The following is a 23,235-nucleotide window of genomic DNA, read 5'->3' as shown; positions in this document are numbered from 1 at the left end:
CTGCCTCCAACTGCTAGCTTTCATTGTTGGTGATCACTAGGATATCCGTGAACCGACCAGCAGAGTCAGTGTAAGAACATCCCCTCCCTTGTTTTAGGTATAATATCTCTGTTAAATCAGCCTAGAACCCCATTTGCTTTCAGGGCAGACCCACTACTCCCTCAGTTGCCTGCCAACCAGAAATCAAAGCCTTTGAATATGAGTCCCTACAGCCAGGATGCTCCCCGACTTCACCTTAGTAAGTGGCTTTATTTTCTTCCTCTTTTGAGGTTTTGGTAACTCTCGTTAGATTCCAGCTCCACCATCCTCTCACCCTTCTCACTAGCGAAGGCAAGTCTGGTCTTGAATTTGGAGTTATCACAGGAAGCCAAAGACCCACATCTTTTTCTTCAAATCGAGAGGCTCGAAGTCCCATTTTGCCACCGACTCACTGTGCGACCCCAGGCAGGTTTCTAAGCCTGTCTGGGCCCTGGCTTCTGCATCTCCAAAATGCTAACTATAAAAATCACCAAACAAGGCTGTTCTGAGGCTTGAAGAGAATAAGGTGAGTGCACCGCTGAGTTCGGTATTTGGCATCTGGTAAGCACTCAATAAAAAAATCTACAAGCCAAAGGGTTTTGGGTCCTGGGAAAACAAAGCTGCTTGGGGTGGGCCTGTCTCCAGGGAGAATTTGAAGGAGACCAGGACGCTGATCAAATTCTGGTATCACACAGATCAGACCCACTAATGAATGAAAGAGCTGATTCACTCCAGGGCTTGGGAGTAGAAGCTGCACCCACGGTCTCAGAAAGGTGACAAAGACCCCGGAAGGTGCTGACAGGCTCGTCGGCTTCTGTCTTCAGCTAAGCAGAACCATCTTCTGGATGCTGAGTCCGCCAATCCAAACAGAACCCAAAGATGGGGGAGGCAGACCCCAGAGCTGTCCAGGGACCCGAGAGGGAGCCAAAGGGCAAAATGAAGAACTTCTTTGCTACAAGCAGCAGGGCGACCCTGAGGAGGCCACCCCCACCCTGCTCAGTCACTCAGCCCCCTCCTCTGCAAAAGGTGGTTGTGACTGTCTCCCTCACTGGTCGTGATGGCCGTTCAGCCAGCTACCATCCCGAAGATACGATGCAGCCTCCTGGCACGAGGCAGGGCTTAATAAAACGAGGGAGCCGGCTTTCCACCCGCACTGGCCAGACTGCTGGGAAACCTGGCCTCTCAGAGAAGTCTTTTTCCACAGTGACCAGGGGAAGGAATCAGGGCCATGGAAGAGAGGCCAAGTCCATTTGTCTAAAGATAGGACTGTGTCAAGGCCAAAGTCAACACAGTGGAAAGCAGAACTTGTGGCTTTTAGGAAACACTCCCTCATCCATCCGGGCGATACCAGGAGTGATCTTTGGAAGGATGGACCAGGCTTCTGTCTCCGAGACCTCAGGGATGTGCAAGACGCCAGGCCAGGGAGGTGTGACATAGGGGTGGGGTGGGGACTAGGGCTGACCTAGACCCCCTAAGATAGACGGCAGTCCCCCAGCACTGCTTACCCTGTTCTCCAGAGCTGGTCCCCATACTGAGGGTGAGGCATGGGGCGGGGGAGCGGGAAGAGGAGTTCAATCAGCTGCCCAGCTGCCTCGCTCTTTTGTACAGAAATGCCAGTGATGGACATTTAACATACCTGTGCTCATTATCACACGTGTCAGAAACTCGGGTTCTACTGACTCAGCTGTAGTAACCATGTTAATTGCTTAATCTGTCTGTCGTGACATCTTCTCCATTCAAACACCAGAATCTTACTCTTGTTTCTTGCTCCCTGCACCTGTGAGCTCTGAGCCCTGCACCTCTCCAGGATGGCTGTATGTAGCTGGAAAAGTTCCAGGGCTCAGAGGGGTAGAGAATGTGGGGAGCTCCCGTGAAGGGTCCAGGCAGCACAGCTCAGAGAGTTTTCCTGATGCTTCTTTCTGGAAACTGTAAAGGCAGCCATGGAGCTGGGGAGGGAGTCTGAAGCCAGCTGCTGCCCCACTGCCTTTGCGAGCCCCCAGCGAAGCCAGGAAACCGAGGAAGAAAAGGAAACATTGACACTCTAGGAATGTCTAATCCCATCTTTCAATTGCTGTGTGACCTCAGGCAAGTCTCTCCCTGTCTCTGAGCCTTGGTTTCCCAAGGACGACACGCAGTAACAGTCAGACACAGAGAAATAGGGCATTAAATACCTCAGGTCCCGGGGGCCCAGGAAACCCAATGGATCCTTTGTCTCCAACTTTGCCCTGTGGAAGAGAAGAGATTGGAGGGGAGGCAGGGGTAAGCGAGGGCCCACCTTTCCTGGATCCCTTGTATTACACCCCAACCTGGGGATGGTTGGAAAATTCAGGAGAATATGAGTGAAATCTGCCCAGACAACTACAAGAAGTTACTGTTCAAGCCCTAACTCCTACTCTTCCTGGGCACCGGATCCTGGGCAAGTCACTTCATCTTTGAACTTTACTTTCCCCATCTGAGAAATGGGAACAATAACAATTCTCTGACTCCTGGGGTTGTGGACAGTCTTTTAAAGAGACACAGCACAGGAAGGATCTGATGCATGTGTGACTGCATGCTAAGTTGCTTCAGTCACATCCAACTCTTCGTGACCCTATGGACTGTAGCCCACCAGGCTCCTCTGTCCATGGGATTCTCCAGGCAAGAATACTGGAGTGGGTTGCCATGCCCTCCTCCAGGGGATCTTCTCAACCCAGGGATCGAACCCATGTCTCTTTACGTCTCCTGCACTGGCAGGTGGGTTCTTTACCACCAGCACCTATGGGAACATTCAATAAATAAATGACATCCACTGCTATTGTTGATAACATTACTATTATTTACAAGACACTGGGAGCCCTGATTCTCACCAGAGCTCTGCTAATGCCTGATGCCTGGGTATGCTGCTGCCCCTCTGGGCCTCAGTGTCCTCATCTGTAAAAGGGGCGAATCTCCATTTCTACTCTGCTTTACTTGCCTCCCAGTGCTGCTGCGGGAGGAAATGAGGTCCTGGATGTGAAGGCATCTCTGGCCACATTCCATGACCATTTGGACACCATGAGCCTGAGGCTCTAGAAGCAGAAGGTACTCACCACAGGCCCTGGCTTCCCCCGTGCGCCGGGGAACCCTGGCAAGCCCTGGCTCCCCTGAAAAAGATGCAGAGCGAACTGGGGTTAGCAACGCCCAGAAATGGCCAGATGGACAGCTGCTTGGTCACCCTGCCGGCCCGAGGCCTGGACAACACCCACTTTTGGGGGGAGGATGAGCCCTCTGCTTGCAAGCTCCAGCTTGGCAGCCCTGTAGGCTGGGACCCAGGGATGCAAGGGTGAAACGGCAGCTCCTGTCCTCATAAGGTCATCCGGAACCCCGGGACCCCAGGGCCACCGAGCAGGCACTGCTGCTGTGCCTCTGATGCCTGGGGAAGTCTGGAGACTGGGGCCCAGCTGCAGAGGCAGCCAGGCCTGCGTGGCTCGCAACCCGGAGACATCGAGGCTGGGTCAGGACAGGCCAGCCAGGAGGGAGGGGAGAGGAAGAGGGAGAGCTGGCCAACATCTGGGCCTCGTTGACTGGCTGGGAGAACTCCAGATGTGGCCACATGGTGCCGGACATAGGCGAAGAGGAGCTGGCCTGGCAGGCAGCCTGGGATCCTCCGTCATCCTGGCCAGCCACTCACTCAGACGTATCTTTTTAAGTGTTCACCGTCCTGTGCAGGACCCTGACCTGAGCCCCTCTGGGCCAGCCGGGGGCCCTATGCTGGGGAACCTGCTGTCTGGCCATGGGCAGAGCACCAGTCCCCATGAGCCAGGGAAGAGATGTGCTGCTGCAGGTAAGGGGCACTCAGAGAGGGACACAGCAATTTCCTGAGCAGGTAGAGAACATGACATCCACGCGGAGCTCTGGGGTGGGGCTTGGCCATGCCCAGATGGGGTGGAGAGTGTGCCCAGCGAGGCGGCTGCGTGTGCCCACTTGGTGCAGTGAGGAGGTCAGTGGGGCTGGGGTTCAGGGCTGGAAGGGTGAGGGGCAGGAACGTCAGAGGGGCCTGCATGCTGGTGCAGGGGCCAGGAGCTGGGACTCCACTCTGGGGCAGTGAGGAGCCGTGGATGAGCACAGAGTAGAGCTGGGCCTTCGGCACACTTTTGTGCCGGTGAGGAAGACAGGCTGGGAGGGATGTGTCTGGGGCCTGGGAATACATCAGGAGGCCGCTGTGAAGTCCAGAGAAGAGACAACAACGAGAGGGTGGATGGAAGATGGAGGAGACAAGGATGGTGGGAAAGGATGCCACCTTCCAGGTGGGTCCCGGCCCATGTCAGCCCCTGGGAAAGAAGCCAGCGCCACAGAAGAGCAGGGCGGGGGGGCAGGAGGTGAATGTGCAGGAGTTACCTTGTCTCCTTGGAATCCGGCATCTCCTGACACACCTGGAACCCCTTGTTCACCCTAAATACACACCAGCAAAGAAGGTTACAATGGAAACCATGGTGAGTTCTGGAAGCCTCCCCCACATCCAGACCCAGTGGCGAGATACAGCTTTGCCGAGGCCGTTCCCCATGTCGATCCACCCAGCAGCACCCTTGTTAGAGAAAAGGGCAGCCCCCAGCCCCAGAGGAGCCTGGGTTGGGAAGGTGGGCCCCCTCGGGGGACAGAGCCAGCTTAGCTGTAGGTCTGCCTGGGGTTGCTCAGGTGGCTGAACACTCCACTAACAGAAGCTAAGCTGCCCCATGTTGCCTGGCCTTGGCGGGAGATCAGACACTCGTGGGTCAAAGGAACCATGTCTCAATCCTCCAATCTCTTCATCATCAACTGACGTCACACGGAAGAGCGTGCAGCTTGGACGGCGTCCCCGTATCACCGTGGGTTCAGAGCGCTTGCACTTGTTGCTAGATATTTTTCACTGTCAGGTTGTGAGTTGTCACATCTTCCTTCTGTGGGAGTTTCTGTGCCAGCAATCGGCTTCGGGCTACGTCTAATTAACTGCTTTGAATCAGCTATAGCATGAGAAACCAGAGACCTTGGCTCATTAAGACTACGTGTCAACAGCAAGTAAACTGGTCTCAAGTTAAGTCTGGGTGTTTCCCTTTTAAGATGACACATTGCATGGACTTGGTCACACTGATTCTGGCTGTCAGAGGTCTCTCCTGCCCCCTCCCTGTACTCAACCACATCCTGGTAAATGAGCTGTCACAGAACCAGATTGGGAGGTTTCTCCTTGGAGCTGGAACCGTCTCACACAGCTCTCATCCTTTCCAGCTTTCCATGTTGGTACGTTGGCCCCAGGACTCAGAAAACATTCACAGCCCTGGCAGCAGTTGGATGGATGGGGAGAAAAACCCAAGAAGAATGGAGAATCTTAGAGAACTCATGTCGTGTAGCTAAGGCCATGATCCAACAGAACTTCCTCGGGAGAACAAAAGCCAGAATTTTTTTTTTTAATTAAAAAAAAAAAGTGCGTGTGTGTGTGTGTGTGTGTGTGTGTGTGTGTGTGTGTGTTTTTAACTTACTTTGGTTTTTCCAATTTGGAAAATCTTATACAATATCCCAGAGTTTTAGGAACTTAGGAACATTTTTTTTTTTAATGTCCAAAGAAGGAGTAAGATGGTTTTAAAAAAAATGGTTCAAAGGCCCCTAAAAAATCAGGACAAGGGATCTGGAGAAAGCTGGGCCTGGAGCAGAAGCCTGGGTTCCAGAATGTATCTCCATGGGGGGAGAGAGAGCCAGGTGGTGGCAAACAGGACTGAGGCCAGGCTGGTTCATGACAATCTGGGATTCTAGGCAGGATGACCGTGGAACATGAAGGGGTGGCTCTGTCATCCCAGGGTGGGGCCAGAAGATGGAGTGGAGTGAGGAGGGGCTGATAAGAACACTGCTCCCCCAAATATTATGACCCTATTCTAGCCAAAGAAGCAGAAAAGAGATTTCTTTTTCTTTTCTTTTTTTTTTTTAACTCTAAAGACTTATTTGATTTTGCTGAGATCTGTGAGCAGGAAAATAATTTCCGGCTTTTACATCTCTCGATGTCCCAGGCAGCACCAGTCAGCAAGCCAGCCGAATTCTATGTAACACGTTTATTTCCATGTTCCTGAAGAAACAGTGAGCTGGAGGCCAGCTCTGCAAAGGGCCTATAAAAAGGTCCCTGCCTACACTCCTATTTCCACCCCCCCTCCACTTCCTTTCACCTTGTCCATGACTTCAACATTTCCAGAGTGCTGATGACTCAAACCACGGGGTAAACAGGTAGCTATGGGGAAGCCCCCACCTCCAACAGAAAGCCCCTATGTCTCCAGAGGGCATGCTGTGGAAGAGGGGGCTTAGCAACCAGCGGGCAGAGCCAGAGGGCAAAGCTGAGTGGGGAGGGGTGGGGGGTGGAGGGAGGGGCAGCTGGAGGGTTGGGCGTGAGGGAGGAGACGGGGGAGGTGGAGACAGACACAGACTGGGGTGAGCACCGCCCGGCTGGGCACCAGGGGTGGGAGTGGGCAGGGCAACCCGGGATGCTCATTTCAGCCCAGCAGCTCTAGTTTTTCTAAGAGTCCAGGCTCTGGGCTGGCTCCTACAGATCACTGAGTTTCCTTTGAAGAACCTCTTCTCTTTGGGTCTGTTTCTCCAGTTGTGACATGTAGGCACTGGAGGAGGTGACCTCTAAGGACCTCATCGACTCTGCCCTTCTGACCTCAGTCCTGCTTCAGGGTGGAGGTCTCTGCTGGCAGGTGCTGGGGTTCAAATCCTGATGATACGTACCAGCTGTGCGTGCTCAGCAAGCTTCCCATCTCGTAGAGGGGTGGAGGATGGGCGAGCTAAACCCTGGAGAACACTTAGAGGGGGACCAGTGTTGGTCCCTGCTCCTGTTCCTCAAACTTAGGAGGAGCAGGGTCATCTGAAGACAGGTGCAGGGAGCATGGCCCCGGAGCAGGTGAGCGGCTCTTATCTGCTCAGGCTTATGGAAACTTGGATGCTGCCCCAAAGCTCTCCCACGCTCCCTCTGTGGGGCCTGGCTTGTCACGAAGCTGCAGGGGAGGGCAGGAAGAAGGCCACAGAGCCGAGCACAAGAGTGCGCCTCTACCCACCGAGTCTCTTCACTGCTGCAGGGCCCAGGCCAGGTGCTGCCCCTCTCTGGGCCCCGGGGTCCCACCTACCCAACTCCAGCTCTGGTTTGGCCCAGGGCTGGCTCAGCAGTGGAACTGTGGCAGACACATGGCAAGGGTGCCACCCTGAGCCCACCCCCGGCACAGCTGGGAGGAACGCTGGTCAGGGGCTCAGGCCCGTCCTGGCTTTTCTGTTGCATTTTCAGACCCTGGGATTGGGCTCCCAATTCCAATCTTGACAGTGGATGTGGATTTGTTTCCTCCTATGCCATCACCCCTGCCCTGGGGCCCATCATCTCAGCTCCACTTCTCCTATCTCTCCATCCCCCCCTCTGTATCCTGTGGCTTTGACCTCAAAGCCTGGACACTAGCCTCAGTTTTGCTCCCCAAATTCGGAGACCTGCCTTAACTCACCCCTAACCCAAGTTTCAACAGCCTCAGCCCCCCACTCTGTCTGCCAAGATCTGCATGCTTCCAGAACCGTCTGCCTGAATCCCACCCAGAGTTACAGGGAAGAAGTTGGGGAACACAGATTTAGGGAGGGCCAGAGGGGAGGCAGAAGTGCAGGGGAGTGGACCTGGCGAGAAATCAGCAGCAGCGCCGAGGCGGAGGGAATTCGCATGCAGATGAAACACAGTGCAATAAGGGAGTATTCAGATCACCTTATCACCTTTCAGTCCGGGTTCCCCCACGTTTCCCATCAGTCCCTGCAAGACAGAGGCCGGGGCTCAGCTGTGACGAAGGGTAAAAGCCCCAGAAGTCAGGATCCCTGGCGTAAACCCATTGGCTTGCTGCAAGACCCTGTGCTGAATGCTCCAGCCCAGGGCTCAGTTTTCTCATCTGTAAAAGGGGGCAATGAGCCCCGGCCCAAAGGGCGATGGTGTGGCACGTAGGACCATAAGAAGGGGCGGCTGACTTGTGAATCACAGAGCTCTGGACACATCCAGGGGAGAAGGGCGCTAATGGGGGAAATGGCCTTCATGAGCTGTGTCACACACTTGTTAGCCAAATGGAATCGTCCCTGGAACGTGGCCCTGGCAGTGTAAGCCCACCTTTCGCCTGCACACCCATCCCACTCAGGAATGTCCTGAGCTCACTGGCTTGCTGTTATAGTTTCTGTCCGGCTAGTGATGTTCTGCACTGGACTTTCAGTGCCCTGAGGTCCAGAACCACGTCTGACTCATGCTCAGCTGGGGGACTGCCGTCCAATAAAGATGTCTGGCATAAATGACATGCACATAATGTTTGGCTCTCAGGACTGAAAAGCACTGAGCCCCTGATCTGCCACGTTCCACCCCAGCACCCCTCTGAGTACACTCCCCCAACACTGTGTCAGGGTACCCTTCTTTCTAAGCTGAAATGAGTCAGGGGGTGCCTGGCTGGGATGAGACTCAGAGTAAAGAAAGGTTTCTGTTTACCTTCATGCCCTTGGGTCCTGGGTAGCCAATTGGACCCAATGTTCCCATGTCGCCCTGGGAAGAGAAAGAGAAGAAGGCAGCAATAAGAAAGGCTCACAAGAGGCTGGCCTGGGAAGAATTCCAAGGATGCAAACCCCCTCCGTATCCCTGGGTTGATCTTGTAATTAGGCGTGTTCGCCTCCACCGAAATACTGGAGTTAACTTCACAGAGGTCCTCTCCCAAGCTCATGCCTTGATTGGTGCCCCTCCCTCCACCTCTTTTCACCTCCCGCTGGATTCTTCATATCCCTACTAGCTTAAGGCAGGGGTTCCCAAGCTCCAGGATTTAATGCCTGATGATCCGAGGTGGAGCTGATACAATAATAATAGGGATAAAGTGCACAATAAATGTAATGTGCTTGAATCATCCCGAAACCATCCTGCCTCCCCGGTCCTTGGAAAAATTCTTCCAGGAAGCCCAGACCCTGGTGCCGGAGAGGTTGGGGACTGCTGAGCTAAGGGATTCAGGGCATTTCATTGGGCTTCTGCGGTCCTCAGCCTCCTGATCTATAAAATGCAGAAGATGAACCCTCCCCTCCGAGAGCTGCTGAAAAGGCAAAATAAGCACACACAGAGGCTTCAACTCCTCTAGCTCAGTGAGGGGCAGGAATTTCTGCTTCCAGAGGCTGGGCCCTCTCCTTGGGACAGGAGCAAGGAAGGAGTGGGGCTGTCAGTCACAGACACCAGAGTTGCAAACGGACCCCGTAGGACACTAAGATCAGTGGGTAAATCCTGGACCACAGGTTGGAGACCCAGCATCACATCAGATCAGCCTGTTCAAGGTGGGAGCAGGGCACGGAGTTCATTCACCCCAGAGAGTCACATTCACTGAGGGCTGGGGAAAGGCTGGGAGGCGGTCAGCACATATCAAGGCCAGACCACTCGGTCCCATCTCTCCTTCGAGGCTCACTCACTCATTGTGAGATTTCAGAACTGAACCTCTCCATGCCTCAGGTTCCTCATCTCCAATAGGGACTAATACTCTGTACCTCCTGGAGTTTGGAGAAGCAATTGACTTACATGGATAAAGTACTTGGCACAGTCTGGAGGCATTTTTGGCAGTTATAACTGAAGAGGTACTACTGGCATCTCATGGGTGGAGGCCCCACAACAAAGGGTTATCTGGCTTGGGGGACTTCCCTGGTGGTCCAGTGGCTAAGACTGGGTGCTCCCAATACAGGGGGCCCAGGTTTGATCCCTGGTCAGGGAACTAGATCTCACACACCACGACTAAGAGTTCACAGCCTGCAACTAAGCCCCAGCACAGCCAAGTCGATAAATGAATATTAAAAAACAATAAAGTCATGACCAACCTAGACAGCATATTAAAAAGCAGAGACATTACTTTGCCAACAAAGGTCCGTCTAGTCAAGGCTATGGTTTTTCCAGCGGTCATGTATGGATGTGAGAGTTGGACTATAAAGAAAGCTGAGCGCTGAAGAAGGGATACTTTTGAACTGTGGTGTTGGAGAAGACTCTTGGGAGTCCCTTGGACTGCAAGGAGATCCAACCAGTCCATCCTAAAGGAGATCAATCCTGGGTGTTCATTGGAAGGACTGATGCTGAAGCTGAAACTCCAATACTTTGGCCACATAATGCAAGTACTGACTCATTTGAAAAGACCCTGATGCTGGGAAAGATTGAAGGCAGGAGGAGAAGGGGACGACAGAGGATGAGATGGTTGGATGGCATCACCGACTCAATGGACATGAGTTTGGGTGAACTCTAGGAGTTGGTGATGGACAGGGAGGCCTGGCGTGCTTCAGTCCATGGGGTCACAAAGTCGGACACAACTGAGCGACTGAACTGAACTGAACTGAAAAACCAATAATTATTTGGCTCAAATGTCAACAGTGTTGAGGCGAGAAACCCTGGTCTAGAGTGAGGGGGTGCACCCTCTTTCCCTGCAGGTTCCTCACTTCCTGCCCTGCCCTACCATTACGGCCCTCAGCCACAGCCATCAAATTAAGCCTTCGCCCAGAGAGAGGGAGCCCCTGAAGTACTCCCTTCGCTCCCTTTTCCATCCTCTGTGACTGAAGTGCATGTCTGGCTGCTGTGTGAGCTCCACCAGTGTGCTTGACCTCTCTGGGCCTTGGTTTCCCATTCCCTGAGTCAGGCTCCATGGAAGCCCCTGGAAAGCACTCCGAAGCACTGAAGGAATGCAGCCTGCCCCAGGTGGCCAGGCTCAAGAACCGGCTCCTGTGGGAGCTGCCTGGAGCTGGCTCAGAGGGAGGCTGGCAGAGAATGGGACGTCACGTTCCTGCCGACTCCGGTGGAAGGAAGGGCAGCGATGGAGGGAAACACGCAGAGCTCAGAGACCGCAGCTGGCCTGGCTGAGGCAACGCTGAGTCTCACCGCGCCCCCCGCCACCACCCTGAACCCACCTGACTGGGTGAAACCAAACCTTCTCGCTGAGCCTTTGCCAAGGAGTTCTGCTTTCAGTTCCTATCAAGTAATCTTAAGAAAGGGAGCGCTCAGTTTAATGGGTGATCACAGCAATACAGATGACACTCGGGAAGGCTCCATGCTGCGCACTTCACACGCCTCAGCTCCGTCACTGCTCCCGACCGCCCTTCACGATCTGCCTGATCTCCCCGTTTTACAGATGAGGAAACTGAGGCTCCGAGAGGTGAGGGCTTGAGCAAGTCACAGAGCTCAGCAGAGCTGGGATTCACATTGGGTAGTCTGTCCCCAGAGTTTCTAAGCAATTCTGAAGTAATCTTGGGAGAGAAGAAGCCAGGATTGCAGGTCAGACAGAGGCTGGAGGGAAGGACAGCCAGCTCCTCAGTTAGATTCAGTTCAGTCGCTCAGTCGTGTCCGACTCTTTGCGACCCCATGAACCGCAGCACGCCAGGCCTCCCTGTCCATCACCAACTCCTGGAGTTTACTCAAACTCATGTCCATTGAGTTGGTGATGTCATCCAACCATCTCATCCTCTGCATCCCCTTCTCCCCCTGCCTTCAATCTTTCCCAGCATCAGGGTCTTTTCCAATGAGTCAGTCCTTCACATCAGGTGGCCAAAGCTCAGAGAAGAGTATTTCAGCTCTTTGGACGCTTTGTCTGGTCCCTCCCCCGCTGCACCGCCCCCACCCTGCTTTTCCTGGAGGAAGGGAGCAAAGGGTGGCCACCCAGAGTTCCCTGCGGTGGTGCACACACAGACAAGGTCCTCTGAGGCAGAGGTTCTGATGGGTGCCAGGGTCTTGAACAGAGAGGACCAGCCCGCAGCTCTGGGAACATACGCTCCCTCTTCCCCAATCCAGACCCGATGGCAGCTTGTTGCGTGGAGGATGCACTCAGTACAAGCCTGACCGACACATGTAGGCACCCCACATGCACGCACCGCCCCTCTCCAAAGGGGTCTGTGTCTGGTTGGGGGCCAGGGCCAGTGCGGGCTTCCCCTCCAAGAACCCATGGAAAAGGGGCTCTGACTGCAGGGCACATGGGAAGCAGGTGGCTGCTTGCTGAGGACAGGTCTTCTTCATGTGGGCAGGACCCCATGTCGGACTAGAAAAGCATTTGGGGGAGAAGAGAGAAAATCTCAGGCCCGCATTCCGCTCCCCCCCTACTCCGGTATAGCCCACAGATACCAGCCTGCTTTGTGCTCAGCACTCTTGGGCATCTTGGCCAAGTGACACACAAAGTCGGGTCCCACAAGAAAGCACAGTGAGTCACGCCCATAATCTGGAACCTGTTTCCCCGTCTGCCAGACCTCCCAGATCCTGCTCAACACATTTCACCCCTCTCTTCACAGACTCCCACCAAGAATGCAACCAACCAGCCACATCCGTGACCACTGAAAGAGCTCCTGAGTGCCAGACACCACACCAGACAGTTTCCAGCCTCATCAAATCTGTTCAGATGCTCCCCGACTGCTCACAGTTGTCCCATGAAGTCAGCACCATTGTTAGTGCCATGTCACAGATGAGAAAACTGAGGCTCAGAGTGAGGTGAAGCAAGTTCCCCAAGACCAAGCAACAGGCAGGGGACACAGGCAGGACCAGAACAGGTCTGTGTGTCGGTCGGGTCCCGCAGTCCATGCTCACAGGCCTGGGACTGACTCGGCTTACTCCAATGAAGGACCCAATGATGCCTTTCCTTATTGCTCTCATTCATGAGTGACAAGGCGTGAGGGCAGGCTTGAGATTCAAAAGCAGGTAAGAGTCCTACTCCCCTGCCCAACAGGTCAGCAGGCGTCCAGGCTGGGGCTTGCCAGGAACCCCTGAAAGAACACCTGGGGGGCTCCCAGTGCCCACCCTCACGGGTGCTCGCAGAGCCTCCCTCCCTGTTGTTGCTCTGCTGCTGGGCATCCCTGGCCACTGCTTCCTGCACCGAGTGCTCCGCCCTGAGCTCACACTGTTCATTGCCCTCAGCACGAGCTTCACTTCCCTGATCCCACAGGCCATCATGTCCGAGCCTGACGAGACTTTAACTCATGGCCTATTCTACACCAATGACAACTGACATGAGTGCCTATGTGGCCACTGCCTGCCCAGTGCCCTAGAAGAAGCGCTCACTGAAAGGGGCTAAATCAGTGGGTGAAAAAGAAGCCCACTCACTCCTTTCTAAACTCTCCAGGGAAAAACCTTCCCTGGAACTGCCTTTTGAAGGCAACAAGGCCTCCTTGAAACTCCAGTAGGAGGTCAGGTGCCTGGGGATGGGGACCCAGGTGACCAGCCCTGGCTCCTGTATGGTCTTCATAAGCACCGTCTCTCACACAGAAGAGCCCCTGGCACAGTCCAGTTCACATTCTCCTAAACCTGCTGTCTCCATTCACCCCTGAATTCATGCGGAGCTGGAGGGGTGGTGCAGTGGCGAAGGGGGTGAGCTGTGAAATAGACAGCTTCAAGGCTATGTGACCTTGGGAAGGTGCGTCAGCCTCTCTGAGCCTCAGTTTCCTTAACTGTACAATGGTAATCCCACTTTTCGCTCAGAGGGTTTCTGTGATAATTAAATACCTAGCACAGGGCCCGGCACACGAGGGTTTGGCAGATGTCAGCTAGCGGGGTTCCTGACCTTGTTTCATAGACAAAGAACAAAGTCAGGGGATCATTTGGTGACAGGACATGGTGGGCTTGTCCACTGTATCCCACATGCTGGGATTCGGCCAGATCACATATTCTTTGGGTCTCATTAAATGGAAAAGGCAAGATTCCCTTTGTGTCACCCTGAAGACAAAAGACAGAAATCTTTGTTGAGCAGACTCTGGAATCAGGCACACTTTGCTTGAGGGCCAGCCAAAGGGATTCAATTACTCAAAGGGGGCTGCTTCAAGACTGACTCACCTCCGAGACTGCAGGGGGCCACCCAGTGGCTTTTGGGATCAGGGTGGCACAGGTCTGAGTGGCAAGCCCCCCGCTGGTGACCTCGGGCTCCAGCCTTCCCACCAGGGTGACCAGGCTGCTGTCTGCCTGCCTCATGCATCTCGAGGCCCCCAGCCTAATGCGTGTCAAGCACACACAGAAGCTCTGCAAATGTTCGTCTGCCCTCTCTCACCCTTCCTCCCCTGCAAGGACCCAGGGCACAGGGGGCATTTCAGTTTCAGTCTGCATGCAAATTGCTGCAGCTGCCTAGACCGAAGGCACTGAATAAATGTGGATCTCCACGAACATGATTGTCAGGACATGGAATTCCCATTTGCTCAGCTAGAAACCCACATCCTCTGGAAACTGTAGGTGACTCACAATCCTTCTTCCCTTTAGCTCCTGGTTAGAAAATTCCTTTTCCTCTCCAACTCTTTGGGGAGGCAATTTTTTTTTTCCCCAGACACAGAAGCTGCTGTCCCCAAAAATCCAGGTCAGGAGTGGGTGCCTTGGGTGGGACAGGGTACTGGCTTGGAGGGTGATGGTGACTTGGTGGGTGCAGGTCTAGACCCACCCTCCCTGCCAGGCACAAGGGGAAAGGAATGTCACCTTGGCACCAGAGGGAGTTTAAAAACAGGAGAAGCAGGACTGAAAGTGGCCAAAGAAAGACATGAGGCCAGGTGGGGAGGACGGAGGGTGGGGTGGACTCAGTTCTTTGGAAAGGAGCAACATGAAGATCGCAGGGCCTGAGAAATGCAGGGACACCCAGGGCTTAGCCCCAGCTCAGGCCCCTTAGAAAAGAGTGGGAAGAGAAGTGCCCTGAGCTAAGAGGCACGGCCTGTGATCATGCCTCCATCTTCTCTTGCCTTGGGTGTGACCTTGACCTAGGGCCTCACTTTTCCCATCTGTCCAATGGGATTTTCCTAAGACATACTGAGCACAAGGTTGCCAGATTGAGTGAATAAAAATACAGGATGCCTGGTTAAAATGTGCATGTCGGATAAACAATCAAACAAAGGAATGACATTATAGTGTAAATGTGTTTTAAATAATGTATCTGAAATTCAAATTTCACTGGGCCTCTTCTATTTTATCTGGCAGCCCTGACTGTGGAGAGCAAAGGGGAGTATTGGTGGGAAGAGCTTTTAAAGAGTCAGGAAGGCCAAGGGCTGTAATGGCATAGTCTTTAGAATCTGCGTGCGTTCGGCCAAGCAATACTCTCGCCCCTCTCAGGATCCAACCCATGGACGCCAACAATGACAAATAGGACCGTGTGCCAAGAATGACAGCCAAGATATGTAAACATCCCTGCAGAAAAGCTTTGGGGACGGGGATCATATAGCCTGAAGAAGCAGCCTTAGGAAGAACAGATGCAACCATCTTTACATCTTGAACAGCCTCTCCCAGGGACGGGGAGATGAGCTGGACTCAAAACACAGGAAAACCCTGCATAATGAGAGCTCTGTGAAAGCGGATGGACTTTCAAGGGAGGCAGCTTCCAACACCAGGGTGTTCAACTTGGAGTTTAATGACCAAAATCCTCCAGAAGGGAGTCCTGCTGAGCTTCGAGTAGGTTGGCCCAGAAGACTTCTGAGATCCTCATAAAGTCAGGTTCCCTAATACTCATTGCAGAAATTTCTTTTTCCAAAGCATTCGGGTCAGTGCCTTGTGCCAAAGAAGGTGCTCCACAAAGGACATCAGGGATGACAAATGTATGACTCACGTGTTGACACTTCCCAATCCCGAGCCAAGGCAGACATCACCAATCAATCGCAGCACTATCTCCCGATGATTTCCAATGTGACTTTGAAATCTTTCTCAACGCAGCATTCTAAATGGCTGTTGTTCTGTGCTGTGGTTAGTGGCTCAGCTGTGTCTGACTCTTTGTGACCCTATGGACTGCAGCCCGCCAGGCTCCTCCGTCCATGGAATTCTCCAGGCAAGAATACTGCAGTGGGTTGCCATTCCCTTCTCCAAGGGATCTTCCCAACCGAGGGGTTGACTCTGGCTTTCCTGCATTGCAGGCAGATTCTTTACTGGCTGAGCCACCAGGGAAGCCCTGGTGTGTGTATAAAACACTACTACTACTATTGAATCACTACTTATTACCATCACTACTTTACTATTTATTAACAAGTAGTAGTGATAAAATCATGATTATCACTAAATTAATTATTATTATTACTAGTGCTTCTTGAGTGCTTACTACGTACTTCTTGCTGTTGTTCAGTTGCTAAGTTGTGTCTTTGTGAGCCCATGGACAGCAGCACGCCAGGCTTCCCTGACCTTCACCATCTCCAGGACTTTCCTCAAACTCAAGTCCACTGAGTCAGTGATGCCATCCAACCATCTCATCCTCTGTTGTCCCCTTCTCCTCCTGCCTTCAATCTTTCCCACCATCAGTACTAGGCAATTTATATGTACTAGTTTCCCTGAATCCTCATAGCACTCTCCCAAGTTAGGTGTTGATATTATTCCCATTTTAAAGATGAAGAAATTGAGGCACAGGAGGCTTAGAAAATGTGCTCAGAATTGCAATTAAAAGAGTGATAGAGCTAGGATTTGAACCCACGTAACCTGGTTCTAGACTGGTCTGGGTATATATGTGGTCCTAACAAGAGTGAGCATAAAGATCCCATCTGACAGAGTGGATCCCTGAGGAAGTGAGCCTGTAACTGAAGACCACGGAGCCCAGAGGAAGTGAGGCCAGGATCTGTACACAGGTTGATCGGACCTCCACTCCTCACCCTGCCCTGGTTCTGCTCTCACCTACCTGAGCAGGAGCACATTGCCCATGGGAGCCTCTGGGCCTTCTTCCCAGGACTAGTCTTCCCTGAACAATGGGGGTCCCCAGTTCTCCAGGGCCTTCACCAGCCTCCTTCTCAATAGAATGTGTCTGTAGAGTGGCTGGAGTATCCAAAGCTGGCAGCCCATTTGTCAAACCAGGCAACAGTCTCCTTGTATGAGCTCCTGAGACTCAAACCCCACAAGATATGTCCCAAAGAACAGAAGAGAGGGCCATCAGACCCTCAAGGAAGCTCCTAGACTTATTTCCTAGTCTCAAGCCTGTCACTGGCCCTCGGGCCTGGGCCCAAGGTCAGGGCTCACCCTCTGGAGGTCTATCGGGGAGCCCCGGTTTTGGTTAATAGCATCATTCCACAAAGCTACCCCAACCTGGATGGAGTCAGAAGTCAGATTGCTTCCCACCTCCCTGGTACAGGCCTCTTTCAGTCCCGGGCACATCAAGAGATAGTAACAAGAAATAACATTTTAAAATAAAAGCAATATTTTCCACTAACTACAAATTTACTGAGTGCTAGACCTTGTACAAAAGAGAGTACAAGAATGCCTCGTTTAATCCTCATAGCCCTCCCGAAGAGGAGTCTACCATCATACCCATTTTACAGATGAAGAACTAAAGCTCAGGGAGGGTAAGTGACTTGATCCAGGTCACACAGCCTGGCTATGGCAGAACTGGGACTTGACCTCAGGTCATCTGGCTCCAAAGTCAGTGTTCTGAAAAGGATGGAGAAGACTGGCCAGGGTGGTCCAAAGCCTCAGCTCCTCTGCTAGTCACTTCCTTTCTCTGGACCTGAAGCACCTCATCTGTCGGATGGGCACGCTACCACCTGCCTAGACCTTGCTGCAGAGCAACAGACAGGCAGCAGGTGTCAAAGTACACGGCCATCTCATGCTCCAAACCCTTCCTCATTTGAGGAATGAAGAAAGGGGCTCAGAGAAGGTTGATGATCCACCTGAGGCCACACAGCATGGCTTTCCTCCCTTAGTCCCCTGCCCTGACTGCCCTGTCCTGCTCTCACAGCTCCTCCAGGGGTCTGATGAGAGAGGAGCCTTTTCAGCAGGACTTGAGGCTCATTCCCCACACTCTCCCTTCTGGCCATTCTCCTCCCCAGGCATCTGTGTACTTACAATGAGGCCGGGGACTCCTGGGGGTCCTGGCAGGCCCAGTTCTCCCTGCAAAGAAAGAGAGACCAAGGTGGTTACTTGCTCTGTGTCCCTCCAGGCCACACCCTCCACACCCTCCTCCATGTGGGCCCCTGGTAGAATCATTTGGAGCTGAACACTTTTTGTTCCTGACTCTTCTGAGCCTGGCCTGGAGTTTGGATGAGAACTTCCTCCTTCGTCATCAGCTTTCCACATCTGTAAAGTGGGGAGATTGGATTTCTAATCCAGTACCTTCCAGTGGCAGGTGTGAGAATGGGCAGAATCCTGACTGTAACAATAAAGATGAGCAGGATGCCTGGCTCAGAAGATCTCATTTCATCCTCACCTTAGAGATGGCAAAACTTAGGCTCCAAGGTCAGGCAACTGTCCCAAGGTCAAGGATGAGGAAATAACAGGGGAGTGAAGACACCAAGCCGAGATCTACCCGGCCAGCCTCCCTCCATTTCTCACCAGAAGATACTGGGGCCCTTGAGAGAACCCCTGAACCCCCCAGCAGAAAGAGGCTCTCAGGTTCTACCTCCCAGGGCCTCCGAGAGGCTGGGGAGCTCTCGCCTAGGAGTCAGGAGATACAGCTATGTATGGGCAAGTTTGTTTTCCAGATCTCTAAAAATGGACCTTCAATTGCCTGCACCAGAAAAGACAGGTAGAAGGGATTGGATCAAATTAAAAATGCAAGAGTGGGAATAAAAATAGGCTCTAGAAATGGTGATTATGAATCACCAACATCCTCCGGGGGGTTGTCTTCCTTCATCTGTGCAGTCAGATGGGATATCATTACTACAGCCACTGAAAAGAGGAAGAGGAGGTGAGGAGTAGCCTTGGCTTAAACGCGAAGGATCTGAGACTCGGGAAAGGAAGGGACTTGTTCAAGGCCACTGGATTACGCAGCAGAGCAGGGACCAGTCATCAGGTCCTCCTCCTACTCCTCTGGACCATAAGTGCAGAGTCATCCCTGCCCCTCTCCAAGGACACTTCCAGGATGAGGTCACCTATTATACTAATAGTGGTTAATCCGGTGACTGGTATGCTGAAGGAAAGACTCTGGTTTCCCACTTCTGACCCCTTGCCAGTGCTCTTTCCTCCACCTGGAATGCTCCCCTACCATCTCTTTCCTCATCCCAATTCCAATGCCATCTTCCCCAGGAGTCATCTCTGCCTCATTATCCTGTCTCCATAGCATCCCGTGTCTCACTTCAACTCGTGCAATGGACCAGGGACACAGCCATGAGCTCCTCCAGGGCAGGAACAGGCCCCATCATTACCCACTCTTTCCAACCCCTCCATCCAGTGAAAACCCAGTACCTCCCTGCCCTCTCTCACTGCATTCTCACAACACCTCTCTGAGACTGGAGGATCTACCATTGGATCCCTGTCACTTACAGATGAGGAAACTGAGATCCAGACAGGGCAACTGATTTGTCCAAGCTTCCAAGCCTGGCAAGGGGTGCAGAAGGATCCGAACTCAGACTCACCTGGCTCGGAGGCCAGGGCTTCAGGTCCCCGGGGAGCCCGGGAGTCAGCCCCAAGCTGGGTGAGGCTCAAGGAGCATTTGTGGAATTAAAACAAGCACATATCAGGTGCTGACTATGGCTCTAGCAGCCACCTCTGCTGAGGGCACGGCTGGGTACAGCTGCGCAGACCGGAAGCCCCAGGACAGATGGGGACACATGGCAGATGTGCCAAAGAGCCCTGGACATGATGTGCACTTCCAGGCAGAGAGCATGCTTTCCCACCACTGGAGCTGGAGCCTCAGACGGGAAGGGAGAGGCGGGCTCAGCTCCCCAGGGCAGGCTGACCTGGCTCCCTGACGAGCCTCGATTATTTACAAACTCTATAAACATGCCTATGCTGGAGATTGCTTTAGAACTCAGCTCTTCCCTCCATACAGGGCCTGCAAACCATCTGCTCCCCCAGGCCGCTGCCGTCCCATAAACATTTCTGGGACTTTGTAAGATGGTAGTGGCCCTGGATTCCCCAGCAGGAAGTGACCCACGAACCTTCCTGACTCCTTGAGGATGGGACATAGCCTAGGGCTTTGGGACCTGGGGCTCAGTGGGCTGGAGGGCTCTCCTGAAGTTGGGTGGCGTGGTTCAAAGGCCATCCATAGTAGACAGAAGCCAGGAATTCAGGAAAATCATGCAGTTCACCCAGGAGAACCCAGCTCATGGGTGACCCGGCTGGATGACCTAAAAGCTTAGGGTCCTAAAACCTGCTGTGTGCTTGTCCCTAATCTCTTTCCTGTGCCCAAAAAAGATGTGAAATACTTACAGGGTTTCCATCCAGTCCCGGAGGGCCTCTTTCCCCAAAGTCTCCAGGAAACCCCTGAGGGCATGAGAGAGAGCAAACATCTGCAGATTAGTGTGTATACCTGTGGGTGGCTTGGAACCAAACCCTCAGGGGACACAGGACACGTCCATGCAGTCTCACTCACTGGTTCCAGGATCTGTGCAGGCTCGGGAGTCCTGAGTCACCTTGGGCCCTCAACGAACATCCTCCCCCGCCAGCCCCCAATAAAGAACTTCCCAAGGACTGGCTACTGTACAGAAGCCCATGGCCAGGGAGCCCTCTTTTAATGTTCTCCGAGTGTCAGAAAAGAGTACCCAGCTCCCTGGCACGTAAAGGCCAGCCCCCAAGCTGAGACTTGCCTGGTGGCTCTGTCAGTACAGAACCACCTATAATGCAAGAGACCCGAGTTTGATATCTGGGTCGGGAAGATCCCCTGGAGAAGGAAACGGTCAGCCGCTCTAGTATTCTTGCCTGGAAATTCCATGGACAGAGGAGCCTGGCGGACTGCAGACCTTGGAGTCGCACACGACTTAGCAACTGAACTACTACCAGGCTGAGACCTGGTCCTGATGGAGCAGGGGGGCAGGAAGGTCTAGGCCTCCACCAGTCACTGACTTGCTGAGAATTTTGAGTCATGCCTTCCCCTGTGAGCTTCAGTTTCCCCACTGGTCCAAGCAGGAGAGGCTTCTGCAGCATTTCCCAGCCCTGAACTTCTGCAATTTCTGTGACATGCTCTTTAAAAGCTACCCTGTGGAATCATGATCTTCATTTTACAGATGAAGAAAGTGAGGCTCTGAAAGGGCAGGTGTCAAGGTCACAGAGTCACACGGATAGGGAATACGGGCACCACGGCCACAGGTGAGTTTCGGCAGCCAAGAAAAACCAGGCCGCCCGGCGCGGGCAGGTCTGGCCCTCTCGCCCCCGCCCTGACCCCTTCTCCACGCTCTCTGGGGAGACAGGCAGCTGGAAAAACATCAGCTGTGGAGAAGCTTCTCGGAGCCGAGGAGGAGGGGACAGCTCCATTCTACTTCAAAAGGAAAAGAAAGTCCCTGAGCTTGGAATTCAGGGAAACCTGTTCTCCTCTCCTTGAATTCAAATCACTGTTTTTCCAGGGAAATTTAATAAAAAAACAAAGCACATGTTTCTCTGACCAAGAGGAGGCCTGAGCTGTTCAAACAGTCAAGATTCTTCACGGAGGATAATTTATTTCTGGTTTCTGAAGCCACTGGGGGAATCCAGAAAGTAGATTAAACTAAAAAGACCAAAGATAAAAACAAACCCCAAGCCAATTACAAAGTCTAAACTGGCTGAGCAACAGCCCTTGAAGCGCGTGTGCATCTAGGCCTTCGTCTTGCCCTGCCCAGAATACTATTCCCCTCAAATCCCTCCTCTGCCAGGAAACCCTAGTGGACCAGAAGGGAAGGCGTTGATATGGACCCTGTAGGAGGCGGAGCTTCATTCTGACACCCAAAGGAGGAAACAGGGACACATTAAAGAGACCTGGGCCAAGCCAGTGACTTTGCATGCAGAACTTGACGTGCCTTTGACCTTTGCCCTTGAGGGGAAGGTTATTGGTCCCATTTAACAGATGGGGAAATTGAGGCTCAGAGAGAGAAATGTCACCTCACCAAAGACAAGAAGCAAGTCTGTGGCAGAGCTGAGCCCAGGTCCCACCTCTCTCAACTCTGCCATGTTTGTATGAGCTGAGTATGGGCACATCCTGGCATGCAGAAGCTGCTTGAATGTGTGTCTGACTGATTTTATAGAGTGGTAAAGGTAGGAGTGTGTGTGTGTGTGTGTGCGTGCACACATGAGCATGCCCCTCCAGATCGAGTTTTCATAGGGTTACATCTGACCCTATATAAGATGCTTCTTCCCACATCCTTAGGGTCCCCAGTGGCAAATTCCAATCCAGCCCCACTTTGCCATGCTATAAGGCAGACAGCCCTCTCACCTCCTGGGGCAGGAGATATCAGCTGGGCGAGTAGTGGGCAGCGGAGGCTCCTGAAGGCATTTGAGCCACCACCTCTGACCTTGGAGGATGCGGCTGGGGGCTTGGCAAGACAGAGGACAATCCCTCAGGTGAGAAGGTGAGATGCTGTCTAGCCAGACACCTGGCTGACTTCACAAGGCAGGGTTTGGGGAGTCCATGCTGTGCTCTCCAGAACCAGGGTCTGGAGACAGCCTGGAGACTTAGCTGGGCTCACCCCCGGGTGGGCTGTGTGACTACAGGCAGACCCTCACTTGACCCACTGTCCTCTCAGGCTGAGGGTGTGCTCTCTGAGAACCCTTCGGCTTGGCCCATCCCTTAGACAAAGCCTGGAAGGGAGGCGCAGGAATGCCCCTGGGACCCCGCCACCAGCCCCATCACCTCAGGAAGACAAGACAGTGAGGCAGCACTCCCCAGGCACCAATCCTGGCTGAGATGCCTAGCACGCTCACATGCAGAAGCCACGGACAGGTCTAAACCCATGGGTCTGCAGCCAGGGCCACGCTAGGCTGGCTCAGGGACTCCTCTCAGACCCAGGACCCAGGCCAGCTTCCCCCGTGAGGCTGTAGAGCCAAAGCAACCAGATGCCAACCCTCCACCACCCGCGGGCCTCTCTGAGCCTCGGTTTTCTCTGCTGTGCAATCGGGGTCCTGAGAGTTTGAGCCAAGATGCTGGATGGAGGGCGAGTCCCTGCCAGCACGTGGAGACAGCAGCGATGTGAGGGCACCTCTCTGAGGCTTAAGCCAAGACTAGACCATCAGAATCAATGGTCGAAAACCCAAAGAGAGGCACTTATGCGGACAAAATGCAGCCTGAGGAAAGCCAGGGGCTGATGATGGCGTGGTGACAGCAATAACAGAAGCAGCACCGTGACAGAGGACCTATTATTGGCCCCATTTTCGAGATGAGGAAACTGAGGTCCAAAGATACTAGGGAACTTGTCTGAAGTCACACAGCTATGGAATAGCAGAACTGGGATCTGAACTCAAGCAGTCTGACTCCACAGCCCATTCTCTTGGCTGTGAATCAACAGTGAGTACTCAGAACGGGCTAGAGCAAGCCTGTGGCCTCTCAAGGGCACATAAGGGCCCTGGACTAACACGTAAGAGGGAATGGCATTGCCAAGGCTCAGGACTGGTTCTGGTTATCCGTTGTGCTCAGCGGCCTC

General features: G+C 53.3%; 1 protein-coding gene across 1 annotated transcript in view; it reads right to left on the bottom strand.

Annotated features, from left to right (window-relative positions):
- COL27A1 (collagen type XXVII alpha 1 chain) overlaps positions 1 to 23,235 on the bottom strand; it is a 147,331-nt gene that overhangs the window by 66,873 nt on the left and 57,223 nt on the right. The window contains exons 13-19 of the mRNA XM_052645006.1: positions 20,060 to 20,113; positions 17,756 to 17,800; positions 8,486 to 8,539; positions 7,730 to 7,774; positions 4,375 to 4,428; positions 3,087 to 3,140; positions 2,190 to 2,243 (exon numbers count right to left, since the gene is read on the bottom strand). Coding sequence (XP_052500966.1) covers positions 2,190 to 2,243; positions 3,087 to 3,140; positions 4,375 to 4,428; positions 7,730 to 7,774; positions 8,486 to 8,539; positions 17,756 to 17,800; positions 20,060 to 20,113 — 360 coding nt within the window. The remainder of the gene's footprint in view (positions 1 to 2,189; positions 2,244 to 3,086; positions 3,141 to 4,374; positions 4,429 to 7,729; positions 7,775 to 8,485; positions 8,540 to 17,755; positions 17,801 to 20,059; positions 20,114 to 23,235) is intronic.

Source organism: Budorcas taxicolor, chromosome 8 (assembly GCF_023091745.1).
Source record: "Budorcas taxicolor isolate Tak-1 chromosome 8, Takin1.1, whole genome shotgun sequence".
NCBI lineage: Eukaryota > Metazoa > Chordata > Mammalia > Artiodactyla > Bovidae > Budorcas > Budorcas taxicolor.
Note: the sequence above shows the minus strand (reverse complement) of the source record. Positions and strands in the feature narration are given on the sequence as shown.